Source organism: Oncorhynchus kisutch, linkage group LG3, assembly GCF_002021735.2.
Source record: "Oncorhynchus kisutch isolate 150728-3 linkage group LG3, Okis_V2, whole genome shotgun sequence".
Lineage (NCBI taxonomy): Eukaryota > Metazoa > Chordata > Actinopteri > Salmoniformes > Salmonidae > Oncorhynchus > Oncorhynchus kisutch.
In genome coordinates, this window is record NC_034176.2 from 23,411,174 (window position 1) to 23,427,062 (window position 15,889).

Consider the following 15,889-nt stretch of genomic DNA (forward strand, 5'->3'; position numbering starts at 1 on the left):
CCACCAGCCTTGCCCTCTCTCTGTGCGCTCACCACCAGCCTTGCCCTCTCTCTGTGCGCTCACCACCAGCCTTGCCCTCTCTCTGTGCGCTCACCACCAGCCTTGCCCTCTCTCTGTGCGCTCACCACCAGCCTTGCCCTCTCTCTGTGCGCTCACCACCAGCCTTGCCCTCTCTCTGTGCGCTCACCACCAGCCTTGCCCTCTCTCTGTGCGCTCACCACCAGCCTTGCCCTCTCTCTGTGCGCTCACCACCAGCCTTGCCCTCTCTCTGTGCGCTCACCACCAGCCTTGCCCTCTCTCTGTGCGCTCACACCAGCCTTGCCCTCTCTCTGTGCGCTCACCACCAGCCTTGCCCTCTCTCTGTGCGCTCACCACCAGCCTTGCCCTCTCTCTGTGCGCTCACCACCAGCCTTGCCCTCTCTCTGCGCGCTCACCACCAGCCTTGCCCTCGCTCTGCGCGCTCACCACCAGCCTTGCCCTCTCTCTGCGTGCTCACCACCAGCCTTGCCCTCTCTCTGCGTGCTCACCACCAGCCTTGCCCTCTCTCTGCGTGCTCACCACCAGCCTTGCCCTCTCTCTGCGTGCTCACCACCAGCCTTGCCCTCTCTGTGTGCTCACCACCAGCCTTGCCCTCTCTCTGCGTGCTCACCACCAGCCTTGCCCTCTCTGTGTGTGTGTGTGTGTGTGCTCACCACCAGCCTTGCACTCTCTGTGTGTGTGTGTGTGTGTGTCTGTGTGCTCACCACCAGCCTTGCCCTCTCTCTGTGCGCTCACCACCAGCCTTGCCCTCTCTCTGTGCGCTCACCACCAGCCTTGCCCTCTCTCTGTGCGCTCACCACCAGCCTTGCCCTCTCTCTGTGCGCTCACCACCAGCCTTGCCCTCTCTCTGTGCGCTCACCACCAGCCTTGCCCTCTCTCTGTGCGCTCACCACCAGCCTTGCCCTCTCTCTGTGCGCTCACCACCAGCCTTGCCCTCTCTCTGTGCGCTCACCACCAGCCTTGCCCTCTCTCTGTGCGCTCACCACCAGCCTTGCCCTCTCTCTGTGCGCTCACCACCAGCCTTGCCCTCTCTCTGTGCGCTCACCACCAGCCTTGCCCTCTCTCTGTGCGCTCACCACCAGCCTTGCCCTCTCTCTGTGCGCTCACCACCAGCCTTGCCCTCTCTCTGTGCGCTCACCACCAGCCTTGCCCTCTCTCTGTGCGCTCACCACCAGCCTTGCCCTCTCTCTGTGCGCTCACCACCAGCCTTGCCCTCTCTCTGTGCGCTCACCACCAGCCTTGCCCTCTCTCTGTGCGCTCACCACCAGCCTTGCCCTCTCTCTGTGCGCTCACACCAGCCTTGCCCTCTCTCTGTGCGCTCACCACCAGCCTTGCCCTCTCTCTGTGCGCTCACCACCAGCCTTGCCCTCTCTCTGTGCGCTCACCACCAGCCTTGCCCTCTCTCTGTGCGCTCACCACCAGCCTTGCCCTCTCTCTGCGCGCTCACCACCAGCCTTGCCCTCGCTCTGCGCGCTCACCACCAGCCTTGCCCTCTCTCTGCGTGCTCACCACCAGCCTTGCCCTCTCTCTGCGTGCTCACCACCAGCCTTGCCCTCTCTCTGCGTGCTCACCACCAGCCTTGCCCTCTCTCTGCGTGCTCACCACCAGCCTTGCCCTCTCTGTGTGCTCACCACCAGCCTTGCCCTCTCTCTGCGTGCTCACCACCAGCCTTGCCCTCTCTGTGTGTGTGTGTGTGTGTGCTCACCACCAGCCTTGCACTCTCTGTGTGTGTGTGTGTGTGTGTCTGTGTGCTCACCACCAGCCTTGCCCTCTCTGTGTGTGCTCACCACCAGCCTTGCCCTCTCTGTGTGTGCTCACCACCAGCCTTGCTCGCTCTCTGTGTGTGTGTGTGTGCTCACCACCAGCCTTGCACTCTCTGTGTGTGTGTGTGCTCACCACCAGCCTTGCCCTCTCTGTGCGCTCACCACCAGCCTTGCCCTCTGTGCGCTCACCACCAGCCTTGCCCTCTCTCTGTGTGCTCACCACCAGCCTTGCCCTCTCTCTGTGTGCTCACCACCAGCCTTGCCCTCTCTCTGTGTGCTCACCACCAGCCTTGCCCTCTCTCTGTGTGCTCACCACCAGCCTTGCCCTCTCTCTGTGCGCTCACCACCAGCCTTGCCCTCTCTCTGTGCGCTCACCACCAGCCTTGCCCTCTCTCTGTGCGCTCACCACCAGCCTTGCCCTCTCTCTGTGCGCTCACACCAGCCTTGCCCTCTCTCTGTGCGCTCACCACCAGCCTTGCCCTCTCTCTGTGCGCTCACCACCAGCCTTGCCCTCTCTCTGTGCGCTCACCACCAGCCTTGCCCTCTCTCTGTGCGCTCACCACCAGCCTTGCCCTCTCTCTGCGCGCTCACCACCAGCCTTGCCCTCTCTCTGCGCGCTCACCACCAGCCTTGCCCTCGCTCTGCGCGCTCACCACCAGCCTTGCCCTCTCTCTGCGTGCTCACCACCAGCCTTGCCCTCTCTCTGCGTGCTCACCACCAGCCTTGCCCTCTCTCTGCGTGCTCACCACCAGCCTTGCCCTCTCTCTGCGTGCTCACCACCAGCCTTGCCCTCTCTCTGCGTGCTCACCACCAGCCTTGCCCTCTCTGTGTGCTCACCACCAGCCTTGCCCTCTCTCTGTGTGCTCACCACCAGCCTTGCCCTCTCTCTGTGTGTGTATGTTCACCACCAGCCTTGCCCTCTCTATGTGTGTGTGTATGTTCACCACCAGCCTTGCCCTCCCTCTGTGTGCTCACCACCAGCCTTGCCCTCTCTATGTGTGTGTATGTTCACCACCAGCCTTGCCCTCTCTATGTGTGTGTGTGTATGTTTTCACACCACCAGCCTTGCCCTCTCTGTGTGTGTGTGTGTGTGTGTGTGTGTGTGTGGGGGGGGGGGTGCTCACCACCAGCCTTGCCCTCTCTGTGTGGGACAGTGTGCATGTGCAGCAGCCCGACAGTGCGCTGGGTGGCTGTTTCTAGATCCTCCTGTCCCCAGGCCTCATCCAGATCACACTCAGGTTTCATCAGGCGCAGTGTCACCCGGCCCACCAGCAGAGCTGTGGAGGAGACCATGAGTAGAACATGCAGGAGGTAAGAGGAAGTTTCATCACAGGAAGTAGAACGTTTTTCCCTCCACCTTATCTTTGTTCACTCCCATTTAAAGATCAGAGACAACTGGATAGGTACAAGCAATAACTCCACATAGTTTTCATGTAGGCTAGATGGAGTTTCCATGTTATTTTCTCCTATCTAGTCCTGTCATCTGTGAAGGTGTGTGAACAAGGACATATGAGGGAAGTGAGAGGAAAGCTCTACCGAGTGTATTCGTTTATGCTTTGGATAAAAGTGTCTACAAAATGGAATATATTACACCATATATTATATGTACCCAGGTAGTGCAGCTCAGTGGGCATGAGGCAGGCTCCTATGTCGAGGAAGACCTGCTGCAGGCGTGGGGCGGCCAGGGGGGAGTGGAGGAGGGGAAGTAGGACCTGGAGGACCCCTGGGAGCTGCCAGGAGATCTGGGGAGGCTTCTGGATCAACATTGCCTCCAGCAGACCCACCGCACACTGCAGCTCCATGTCCAACTGACAACCACAACAGTCGATCGATCAAACAACAGGAACATTATGTCAATGTCTAGAGAGTTTCATGTTTGAGAAACTGGATAAGTGTGAAAAATGTCAAAGTGTCTGGCCGTACCCCTTGTAGTCTCTTGCGAATGGAGGACTCTTTCTCCAGCTGGGCTTGCATCATCTCCTTCTGTTTGCTGGTCAGCTGCAACTCGTCTTTGATGCCTTTCTTCTTCTTGATCTCCTAAAACAGACAGAAATCACCGTGTTCATTTCATGATAACTCTACTTTCTTCAATTAATGATGGTTCAATCATAATTCAACTTAGACCTATTATACTGAACAAAAATACAAAACATGTAAAGTGTTGGTCCCATGTTTCATGAGCTGTAATAAATAATCCCAGAAATGTTCCATAAGCACCAAAAGTTGATTTCTCTTGAATTTTGTCCACAACTTTGTTTACATCCCTGTTAGTGAGCATTTCTATCTTTGCCAAGATAATCCATACACTTGACAGGTGTAGCATATCAAGCAGCAGATTAAACAGCATGATCATTACACAGGTGTACCTTGTGCTGGGGACAATATCTCAGCCACTCTAAAATGTGCAGTTGTGTCACAAAACACAATGCCACAGATGTCTCAAGTTGAGGGATTGTGCAATTGACATGCTGTCCGCAGGAATGTCCACCAGTGCTGTTGCCAGAGAATTAGCAGTACAGCCAACTGGCCTCACAACCACAGACCACGTCTAGGACCTCCACATCCGGCTTCTTCACCTGCGGGATCGTCAGACCAGCCACCCAGACAGCTGATGAAACTGTGGCTTTGCACAACCCAAGAATTTCTGCACAAACTGTCAGAAACCATTTCTGGGAAGATCATCTGCATTCTCGTTGTCCTCACCTGTTCTGCGTTATAACCGATTTCAGTGGGAAAATTCTCACTTTCGATGACCGCTGGTACGCTGGAAAAGTGTGCTCTTCACGGATGAATCCCGTTTTCAACTGTGCCGAGCCAATGGCAGACAGCGTGTATTGCATCATGTGGGCGAGCTGTTTGCCAATGTCAACGTTGTGAACAGAGTGCACCATTCTTGGCAGTGGGGTTTTGGTTTGAGCAGGGATAAGCTACGGACAATGAACACAACTGCATACTCACCAGACATGTCACACATTAAGCATGTTTGGGATGCACTGTATAAACATGTACAGCAATGTGTGCTAGTTCCCGCCAATATCCAACAACTTCGCACAACCACTGAAGAGGAGTGGCACAACATTCCACAATCAACAGACAGATCAACAAGCGAAGGAGATGTGTCACGCTGCAAGACGCAAATGGTGGTCACACCAGATACTGGCTGGTTTTCTGATCCACGCCCAACCATTTTTTTAAAGGTATCTATGACCAGATGCATATCTGTATTCCTAGTCATGACAAATCCATAGATAACCGCCTAATGAATTTATTTCTATTGACTGATTTCTTTATATAAACTGTAACATGTTGCGTATATATTTTTGTTCAGTTTACATTCTCTGATAACAGAGGATCATCAAACAGTACCCATATGCTCCTGCATCTATTAGCCCATACACAGTGCACAGTACTCATACCCCTCCACTTATTTCACTTTGTTGTGTTAGATGGAATTCAAAATGGACAAAAAAAAATCTACACGTAATACCTCAATGACAAAGTGAAACATGTTTTTAGATATTTTTTGCAACTGTATTGAAAATGAAAGTATTCACAGCACTGAGGAGATTACAGCTGTGAGTGTTTCTAGGTAAGTCTAAGAGCTTTCCACAAGTGGGTTGTGCAAAATTTGCCCATTTTTCTTGTCAAAATGTTTCATGCCCTGTCAAATTGATTGTTGGTCATTGCTAGACTACCATGTTCAGGTCTTGCCATAGATTTTCCAAGTAGCTTGAGTGAGTGAGGGAGTTTATTTTATTTTTTACAGGGACGGTGCACATTAATCAACGGTTCAGTAAAAGTTCCCGTTTTAGCCAGTCAGCTCATTTTCAACCGCAGTCCCTGGGCAGGTTATTAAAAACAATTACAATATAGACAATCATTGAGCAGTGAGCACACGCAGAGCAACAAGTCAAAAATTCATTGTCTTCTTGGTAAGCAACTCCAGTATAGATTTGGCCTTGAGTTTTAGGTTACTGTCCTGCTTAAAGGTGAATTCATCTCCCAGTGTCTGGTGGAAAGCAGACTGAACCGGGTTTCCTCTAGGATTTTGCCTGTGCTGAGCTCCATCCCATTTATTTTTTATCCTGAAAAACTCCTCAATCCTTAACAATTACAAGCATATCCATAACATGATGCAGCCACCACTATGCTTGAAAATATGGAGAGTGGTACTCAATGTGTAGAATTGGATTTGCCCCAAACATCACACTTTGTATTCAGGACAAAAAGTGAATTGCTTTGCCACATTTTTTGCAGTTTTACATTAGTGCCTTAGGATGCATGTTTTGCTGTGGTTTAAAGTACTTAAGTAGAAATACTTTAATGTACACCTTAAGTCATTTTTTTCAGTATCTGTATTTTACTTTATTTATATTTGACAACTTTCACTTGACTACATTCCTAAAGAAAATAACATATTTACTCCATACATTTTCCCTGACACCCAAAAGTACATTACATTTTGAATGTCTAGCAGGACGGGAAAATTGTCAAAACCATGCTCTTAGCAAGACAACATCCCTGGTCATCCCTATTGCCTCCGATCTGGCAGACTTAATTTAACCCTTATTTTACCAGGTAAGTTGACTGAGAACACATTCTCATTTACCAATTGGAGCCAATTGGAAGCTGGGGATGATTACGTGACCGTAATGGTGAGGGCCAGATTGGGAATTTATCCAGGACACCAGGGTTAACATCCCTACTCTTACGATAAGTGCCATGGGATCTTTCAATGACCACAGAGTCAGGACACCCATTTAACGTCCCCGTACACAGGGCAATGTCCCCAATCACTGCCCTGGGGCACTGTTTCCCACCGCCATTCAAAGGAAAGTGCGTCCCCTACTGGCCCCCCAACACCACTTCCCAAAGCATCTGGTCTCCCATCCAGGGACCAACCCTGCTTAGCTCCAGAAGCAAGCCAGCAGTCAGATGCAGGGTGGTATGCTGCTTTGTGCCTGTGGCTATCCGTAAATAAACAAAAGCAAGAAAATGGTGCCGTCTGGTTTGCTTAATATAAGCCATTTGAAATTATTCACACATTTAATATTTAAGTATATTATTACAATTACATTTACTTTTGATACTTAAGTATATTTAAAACTTTTACTCAATAAGTATTTTATTGGGTGACTTTCATTTTCTATTAAGGCATCTTTAACTGAAGTATGACAATTGTTTTGGGGTTTTTTCAACCACTGACGTTTTGGAATATTTGTATTCTGTACAGGATTCACTTTTACTGTCTCAATCAGGTTAGTATTGTGGAGTAACTACAATGTTGTTGATCTATCTTCAGTCCTATCACAGCCATTAAACTCTAACCCAGTGGTCGTCAACCGGTCAATCTTCAAGGCATTCCTAGTCGATCATCAAATATTTCTGTAGAAAGCCAACGAGAGAGGCTTTCTTTAAAAAAAATTGTGTTGAGCTGTTGCCGGTAGGTGCACTTGATTCTAAAGTCCTGCACACCCGGCGGACCGGCAAATCTGTGACTAAATCTAGAGCACCTACTGTGCTGCCCAATCGGATAGCTCAAATCACTGTGGCTACAGAGCTTCCATGACCCTGGCCACAGCCAAGTTTAATAGGCTACTAGCCTATGCAAGATTAAATAAACTTTTAAAACCATGACCAGAGAGACTGTCAATGGATACAGCAAAGAGCTGCTGTTTTTAGGAGTGAGTTATTACTATTAACACTATTACAAAACACACTTCTCCGTATTTCCGCTTGGGATGCAGCTGCAATGAATGAGTAGCCAAGTATCGACAGCCCTGCGTTTTATTATTATTAGCAGCTCGCTGTGCCCATGTTAATATTAAGGAATATTTAACTTTCTCTGATCATAGAAACAACATGAATTTGTGCATGAGGCAGATGCGGTGCGACTCGAGTTTCGCCATCAGGTGGAAGACGGTGTCACCTCTCTCTGATCAGTCTCACTGGAGGAAAGGAAGGAGAGAGCAGGGACTGTGAGAGGCGGCTGGGAAAAATAGTTTTGAACTGACATCCAACTTTGAGTTCCAAGTAGGAAACTTGGGCATCTTTCTAGAGCTCCGACGTTTTGACCTGGAGATCACTGACGTCGTGATTTGACCTCGTTGACCATCAGATGCAGGTACCATCAGTCCAGTAAAATAAAAAGCACATTTTTTCAATTCATGCTCAACTAGTGCTAAACCAACTGATCCATTTTGTTATCAAAGCTCGAGTTTTGAAATATAATATGGTCTGATTAACAATATTGGCAGGCCAATCATACACCGAATATGCTGTGATAATGTATTAGGCCTAGTGCCCAGACCTCATTCCTATTAAACTGTCTGTGTGAGGTTAATGTAAAATAAAAAAATCTAAGCAGTAGATCTCAGCTTGCTTTTTGACTGTGAAAGTGATCTTGGCTCAGAAATGGCGGGTCACCACTGCTCTAACCGTTTTAAATGTACCATTGGCATTGTGGTGAAATCCCTGAGCGGTTTCATTCCTCTCTGGCTACGGAGTTAGGAAGTACGCTGGTATCTTTCTTGACCTTTGTGCTGTTGACTGTGCCCAATAATGTTTTGTGCTGCTACCATGTTGTTGTTATGTTGATACCATACTGTGTTGTCATGTGCTGCTGCCTTGCTATGTTGTTGTCTTAGGTCTCTCTTTATGTAGTGTTGTCTCTGTGTGATGTGTGTTTTGTCCTATATTTATATTGTATTCATTATTATTTTTTAATCCCAGGCTCCTGGCCCTGCAGGAGGCCTTTTGCCTTTTTGGTAGGCCGTCATTGTAAATAAGAATGTGTTCTTAACTGACTTGCCTAGTTAAATAAAAGTAACATTTAAAAAATTGTAGTGACTGGGTATATTGATACACCATCCACAGTGTAATTAACTTAACCATGCTCAAAGGGATATTTAATGTTTGCTTTTGTATTTATACCAATATGTTCCCTTCTTTGCGAAGCACTGAAAAACCTCCCTGGCCTTCGTGGTTGAATCTGTGTTTGAAAATCACTGCTCGACTGAGGGATATAATTCCACTTTGACATTATGGAGTATTGTGTGTAGGCCAGTGAGAAAAAAAACATCTAAATTCAATCCATTTTAAATTCAGGCTGTAACAACAAAATGTGGAAAAAGTCAAGGGGTGTGAATATTTTCTGAAGGCACTGTACAGTAATAAGGTAAGAGGTAGGAGCGCAACAGTTAACAAGCCTCTCTCCATCTAGTTTTTCAATCATTGCCCCCCATAGTCTCACCTCTTGCAGCTCTAGCTCTATGATCTGTTCCTTATACGAGTAGGCCTTGTTCTCCCTCTTCATGTTGCCCTTCTTTGTGCTCTCCTGCTGGGCACTGCACAGGACACGGCAGGAAGAGAATGAAATGTTGAAACAAGCCTTTGAGTTTAACTAAGAAATCAACAAAGCCAAGGTCTTTGAAACAATTATAAGCATTCTTGCCGACAGAACAGCTCTTACACTGTATTAGTGTCCTACCTCTGGATGATGCTCTTGTCATACAGCTCTCCCTCAGGGGTGAGCATGATGGCGTACTCCTCCCTGGTGACCTGCCGCAACGCAGGATTGGACAGCAACTGTGTCACATGCTCCATCACCCGTGGCAGCAGCTTGATGGGAGAGAGACCGGACAGGGCACCGACCGCATTCCTTATAGCCTGGTGAAACAAGAGGACGACCATCAGTCAGCCAATAAGAGTATATGACAAGTTGGATCATAGGCTTGTCTCATCCAATCACAGAGAGCAAATGTAGGCCTCAACCATCCATTGGCTGTGAGTGTAAGTATGTATGTGTATTGTATGTGTACATCTGATATAAGGATGTCAATATGTAAAATATGTTCCGACCTGATTGTCAGCGTTGGCTTGCAACAGCCGTGGCAGAATGTCATCCAGGTTCTTGTCTATGAACTCGTCGGCCTTGATGTTCATGCTGGACAGCAGATGCGGCCAGAAACCGGGTCGAGCTTCAACTGCATCATCGGAGAAGAGCCCGGGGGGAAAGATGTCAGTACTAGTAGTGGGTTTATACTAGGGATGGGCATTTGAAATAATATCATCATTGTTCAGAAATCTAAATAATCGAAATTCAAAAAAATAAAAGTTATTTGATATTGAATCTTGACCAATCAGAACGACGCAAATGCACATGGCAGAGGTAAACAGGAGACATGCTGCTTTTCTCCAGTAGTTTAGCTAACAGCAACAACGAAAGAGAAGATTTTCGACATGATAGAATTGATTGTTACAAAAGGATTCTGCATAACATTTTAAAACACTTCAAGTGATAATACAAAACTAAAACATTAAATGTTATTAAGTGTTTTGCATTGATCTGTGTCAGGTGTTGTGGAAACGTTAAATGTGCAGCAGTAGCTCAACACAGTTATAAAAACTACATTCTAAAGTTAGTTTGTTAATTAAATGAATAATTTCAAATGTTATGGTTTATCCATGTAAAATAATTTAAACAAAGCTTTTTCGATAAAATTAGCCTAAAAATAAATAGGTATATAAAAAATATAATAAAAAAAAAAATGTTTTTTATTTTATCTCGCTAAATTAACACTCACATAATCGAATACTAACATCCGTTCAGATATTTGATGAACCTTGCCCATCCCTAGTTCATACAAACTGCAGTGTGAAAGATGCTGTGGAGCGCAGTAACAAGTAAACGAACAGACCTATGGAGGGATGGTGGGTGACGACCAGGATCTCCATGGCAATCTTGTCTGCCTCGGCTGTGTCGTTCCACTGGCCGGCCACAGAGCACACCACACACAGCGCCTCCAGCAGGACGCGAGGGGGACTGTAGGCCTTTCCCACCTCAGACAACTCCCCTGACTCTGTCTGCAGCACCTCCTGAGGCAACACCTGGGGAAAGACAAAGACACAGTATATAGTCAATGACAAAGGGATAATGTAGACATTCATTTTACACTACTAATGTATTTATTTATTTTACCTTTATTTAACTAGGCAAGTCAGTTAAGAACAAATTCTTATTTTCAATGACGGCCTAGGAACAGTGGGTTAACTGCCTGTTCAGGGGCAGAACGACAGATTTGTACCTTGTCAGCTCGGGGGTTTGAACTTGCAACCTTCCGGTTACTAGTCCAATGCTCTAACCACCAGGCTACCCTGCCGCCCCAATTAAAATATTTGTACTTAACACCCGAATTTAAAATCAGTCATTACTAGTTTATAGTACCACTGAGGTGAGACCTGCAACTACAAATCTATAAAAATTCTTAGTGCCTCACAGTCAACTATTTGTACCTTGTGTTTGTTGATGACAACTCTTAGTTCTCCCAGAAGGCCGTGGGCCAGCCCGGAGCCGCCCAGGGAGGAGAGCAGCTTCTTCACGGTCTGCTGTGCCCGCTTCCGCACACGCCAACTACGAGACAGCAGCACCGCCACAGTGGCACGGTGGTACATCCTGACAGGTGAGGAGAGCAGAAAGAGTCAACACTTATAGAGAACTAAACATGGAAATGTGTTACGCAAAATGCTGATACAAATTCAGAGCGACTGAGACAGTAAAACAATCACTCACGGTGATTTGCCGTTGGTGAGTCGGTGGGAGTGGTCCAAGAAGATTCTCTCACACAGCTGTATCACTGTGCACAACGCTGGTGTGAAAGAGATTTAATAATCAATATCGTCCCATATGTTGACACCTGTGCGATTACTGACAGTTGCATTAGTGTTTTGTGTACTGTTTGTTTATTATGCCTCACCTTCCTCACTGGCCTGGGAGAGGAACTTCTCTGTGGTGAATAAAGGTTTCTTCTCATCCAGGATCAGGGTCCAGAAGACAGCCAACTTGGCCTCTGCAGCAAAGACAAAACACACCATTCTATGTCAGTCTCTAAACTGATGAACAAAGGCACTGTCCCCTACTGGGAACCTCAACCTTCAATAATTATGGGGTGTCATGATCCTAAATTCTCTCACCTGTCTGGGTCTCCAGCAGAGACAGTCGACTCAGGAGAACAGCAGCAGCCACGCCCTCTGAGAGCAGAGCATGCTGGGAGTTCTGGGCCGCAGCCTTCTCCACTGTCTGGAGAAGGAGGGGCAAGAGGTCAGACACCTGTCCCAGAGTGTCACCTGGAGAGGAGAGAGAGGGCAGGGCTGTGATTCTGTGCCTCCTGCATTCCATAGAACTGGATCAATACACACAGACAAGCTCACAGACACACAGGCAACAGTTGCCCAGTGCCTGTGACTAACTAACCTTTGAATGCCGCCAGCATGGCCTGCAGGTATGCGTGGCGGACAGGAGAGGTGGAGGTCTTGAGGGTGAAGGCCTTCTTGAACCAGTCCAGCAGAGCCTTGGGGACCTCCACCGTCAGCCGCCCACTCCACTGAGACAGCATAGCCACTGCGTGCACCAAGGTCCCCTCATGGACTGACAGACAGAAACACAACATGAGCACCTCTCGCTCTATGGATGAAGGGAATAAGAAGGAGGAAGGAATTAGAGATAGTTCTTACCTTCTTGTTGCAGATAAGGGATGAACAGCACAGCGACTGCAGAGCTGAGAGTTTGGCTAGAGGTGCCCGACACAGCATGATGGCTGCAGCTGCCGATACCTGGACAGAACAAGTCAAAACCAGGGTTAAAAGACAACACCCATCAGTCTGCAAGACTACATACTAAGTGTGGGTTATGAAGGACAGAAGACTAGTGACCACGCTACCTGACAGCACACTCATCTTCTGGCCGAACGCTGTGAGCTTCCCCTCTGACCCTGAAAATACACAGTTATGTTAGTGCAAAAACATACTTTACACTTGGGTGTTGTGCCATGTGTGCTCAAATGTTTCTTAGGTCATGGTAAAGTGAGTTGTCCTTGCCTCCCAGGATGCTGAAGAGGTGTGTTATGACATCCTGTACAGCGCTAGGGTCACTACACTGCTTGGCCAGGTTCTGCATGGCCTGCACTGCCTGCTCCATCAGCTGGGGATTATTGGCCTTCAGCTGACCTGAAACACACATTACAGCCTGGTTACACACACACACACAGAAAGAAACATCCTCAAAAAGCTACATTTCTACATATAAAGGGCTGACTTACTTGCAATGCCTTTTCCAATATCCATGGCATACTGACTGAGGTCAAGAGTCACTGAAGCCAGTAGACAGGAGACGGCTGAAGGAGAGAGGAAATTATATCTTGAAAGGACAAAACTATAGTGCATAGTAGGTAATATACACAAAAATGTGTTTGATTGAGATATTAGCTACTGTACTGACTCTGCATGGCGTTCTCTGGGCTGCGGAGCATGGCCTTCTGCAGGGCAGGCAGCAGCAGCTCCTTGAACTCAGAGTGGGAGACATGGCGCAGCAAGGAACCACTCTTGTCCTGCAGAAAAACACAAAACACATTACAGAGAATAATTTTTAGCACCAACACCCAAAATATATTTTACCATACACATCAATTGTGGCTATGGGAGGTCTTTAGGTTGTGACAAAAGCAGTTTCAGGGCCAGTCCAGCGCCACTCACCAATAGGTGTTGGTGTGGTCTAGTCTTGCTCATGAGTACTGCCTTCATATACAGGTCCAATATGGCACTCTAAAAACAAAATAGAGGCTTGGTTACAGATATCATTTTTTAAAATTATTATATAGAAATATCTTTAATCTAACTGAATTCAAATAACAGACTCACCTTGTGTTTCTCTACGGTGGCCATGTCTTTGTGAGTTGTGCAGAAGTCCAGACACACACCCAGCAGAGCCAGCGAGCTGGGGTTCTGCTCTAGACTCAACAGGGTGCTTATATACTGATCTGCCAGGCCAGGGTTCTGGAGAAAAACAGCAGAGACAAGCATTTTAAATCATAGCAAATCCAATATATTGATTTTACACGGGACCATGATGACAGTGTCCAAATATTCCTTATTACTGTCTGGCGTTCCTTGAATACCAACCCCACACCTCCCTTACCTTTTTCCATAGGTGGCTCAGGTTCTTCAGGGTTGACTTCAGTGCTGTTGCTTGAGCACCTCCCACCACCTCAGCCAGCAGTAAACTCTGTATCTCCACCTGTCAGAGGAAAGATAGTGAAGCATGGATGGGTGGATGCAGAAACAGCAGTAGGGCTTAACAAGTCCCTTAACAACCAAATCCAACATGCCATCACCTGTGTGAAACTAGACGACGTCTAAATTCATGCCGAAATCGTTTCACAGTATATATGTAAATAATGATTGCTGGGAGGTGAAAGGCATGGCTTCTATAAGCAGTGTCTAATTCCTTGCTCACTTACCAGTTTCTTCCAGATGGGGCCCACTCTTTTCTCTGGAGCCAAGAACACAGAGCGAACCAACAGGCAGGTCCAGGCCAGCCCGGTGAAGGCAGCCGAACCTGTGCTCTTACTGACAACACCACAACAAGATGGACAGTGAACACAAATAAGGTATTCAGTATGTGGTGAAATTAGTACAATATTTCACAGAACTCACTGTAAAATGTATACAAAGCATTTAGACTGAGCCCTATTCCGATCCCCATGTCCTACCTGGGTGCTCCATTCTTGCTGATGACACCACAGTTGAGGAGGCAGTGGAGGAGGCTGGTTGCTAGGATTTCAGGTTGAGACTCGGCCAGAAGGCCAATGACGGAGAGGAGGGCTCGTCGAGATGCAGCATCCCTAGAGTAGACATTTCATTTAACACTCAACACACACTTCCAACAGATCAATAACTGGGGAATACTGAAGAGCAGTAGGCTAAGGACACCTACCTGTATCTGTGTGGAGTGAGACAGAAGAGCTTGCATAGACCTTTGATGGCTGGCTCTGGTAGCTCTATAAGGACATACACATTGTCAATCACTCACAACAGTTTGCTTTAATCTTGACAATCCAAGACAAAAAATAAACAAATTATGCTAACTACATGGGCATCTGTCTCCTCACCTTTGCCGCTAATACACTGTTTCAGTTCGCCAAGAATCTCCTTACGCTCGCTTACACTGGCTGTGGTCACTTTCACAGCGAATTTCTTCAGTGTGTCCGAAACCTGGTGCAATACACACAGACAACCAAAATCAAATGAAAGCCACCTGGCAATGTGTGCATCTAGGATAAAGTCAATCATTTGAAACAATAGTGCTGCATATTCAAAAATGTCACACTGATTGAAGATCAACTTTGTAATTAGTCTTCAATTTATCAAGATAGAAAACATATCTTCTGAGATTTGTATGGCATCATCAGGCTGAAAGTGATCAGACCACCCATAACAATTAAAACATTTAATTTAGCAAATTTCTGGATACTGAGGCGTGGTCACCAAATACAATATGCCATTCAGAAGACATTCGTGTTTGGCTTCTCATAACTGGCTAACATTAGCTAGAAAACAAGTACTGTATAGTATATGTTCTAACTAAAATTGGCTGTTGCCAACAAATAACTTCATGAAATGCTTCATTTGTAACTAACTGTTAAATAAATTAGAAACTAGGCTCGGTAAAACCTACTCATCTAGTTGGTGTTTCGATTAATCTCAAACAACGGATTTGGTCACCACGAGAACACTGACTAGCTAGTTAGCCACGTATTGCTAGTTAGCTGGCTACTATATTTAAGCTACCTATGGCTAACGTCAGCAATATGTACTAGCCAAGTATCGGTTAGCTAGCTAGCTTAGCCAGCTGGACAATGTTTAAACCATTTATTTTACGGGAAACCCTACAGGCAGCGACAAAAAATGAATTATCCCTCATATCGTGTCTTCCTTATCAGCAGTATGTTGTTGACAAATTCTCGAGGAGGAATCAGCACCATTTTAAACATCAGCGACACAAACCTGCGTGTCCGCTGCCATCTTGCCGGTCTCAAACTAGGGAGAACTTGTAGTCACTTCCGGTTCATGATACGAGTGATCATCACTTCAAGGACAGTAAGTACTGTTTTTTTATTTTATTTATTATTATTTATTATATTATTATGTCATTTTTAAATAAATACAAATATTTGAAATTCCATACAGTTTGAAGGATACAAATTAAAATGTGTTACAATTTTTAAGAAGGATGTATAGATTTTTGTAACACA

The 15,889-nt window shown here is 46.7% G+C and overlaps 1 protein-coding gene across 1 annotated transcript in view; it reads right to left on the reverse strand.

Moving 5' to 3' along the window:
* The window catches only part of LOC109878353 (eIF-2-alpha kinase activator GCN1), a 38,173-nt gene extending 22,514 nt beyond the window's left edge, over positions 1–15,659 (reverse strand). Inside the window, exons 1-25 of the mRNA XM_020470614.2 lie at positions 15,642–15,659; positions 14,747–14,849; positions 14,572–14,635; positions 14,348–14,479; positions 14,096–14,204; positions 13,774–13,872; positions 13,497–13,631; positions 13,332–13,400; positions 13,078–13,186; positions 12,899–12,973; positions 12,678–12,806; positions 12,521–12,571; positions 12,315–12,413; positions 12,055–12,228; positions 11,775–11,927; positions 11,558–11,650; positions 11,374–11,449; positions 11,097–11,256; positions 10,502–10,691; positions 9,663–9,787; positions 9,292–9,470; positions 9,055–9,148; positions 3,726–3,839; positions 3,412–3,610; positions 2,927–3,079 (exon numbers count right to left, since the gene is read on the reverse strand). Coding sequence (XP_020326203.1) covers positions 2,927–3,079; positions 3,412–3,610; positions 3,726–3,839; positions 9,055–9,148; positions 9,292–9,470; positions 9,663–9,787; positions 10,502–10,691; positions 11,097–11,256; positions 11,374–11,449; positions 11,558–11,650; positions 11,775–11,927; positions 12,055–12,228; positions 12,315–12,413; positions 12,521–12,571; positions 12,678–12,806; positions 12,899–12,973; positions 13,078–13,186; positions 13,332–13,400; positions 13,497–13,631; positions 13,774–13,872; positions 14,096–14,204; positions 14,348–14,479; positions 14,572–14,635; positions 14,747–14,849; positions 15,642–15,659 — 2,902 coding nt within the window. The remainder of the gene's footprint in view (positions 1–2,926; positions 3,080–3,411; positions 3,611–3,725; positions 3,840–9,054; positions 9,149–9,291; positions 9,471–9,662; positions 9,788–10,501; positions 10,692–11,096; positions 11,257–11,373; positions 11,450–11,557; positions 11,651–11,774; positions 11,928–12,054; positions 12,229–12,314; positions 12,414–12,520; positions 12,572–12,677; positions 12,807–12,898; positions 12,974–13,077; positions 13,187–13,331; positions 13,401–13,496; positions 13,632–13,773; positions 13,873–14,095; positions 14,205–14,347; positions 14,480–14,571; positions 14,636–14,746; positions 14,850–15,641) is intronic.
* Between the last annotated feature and the right edge of the window lie 230 nt (positions 15,660–15,889).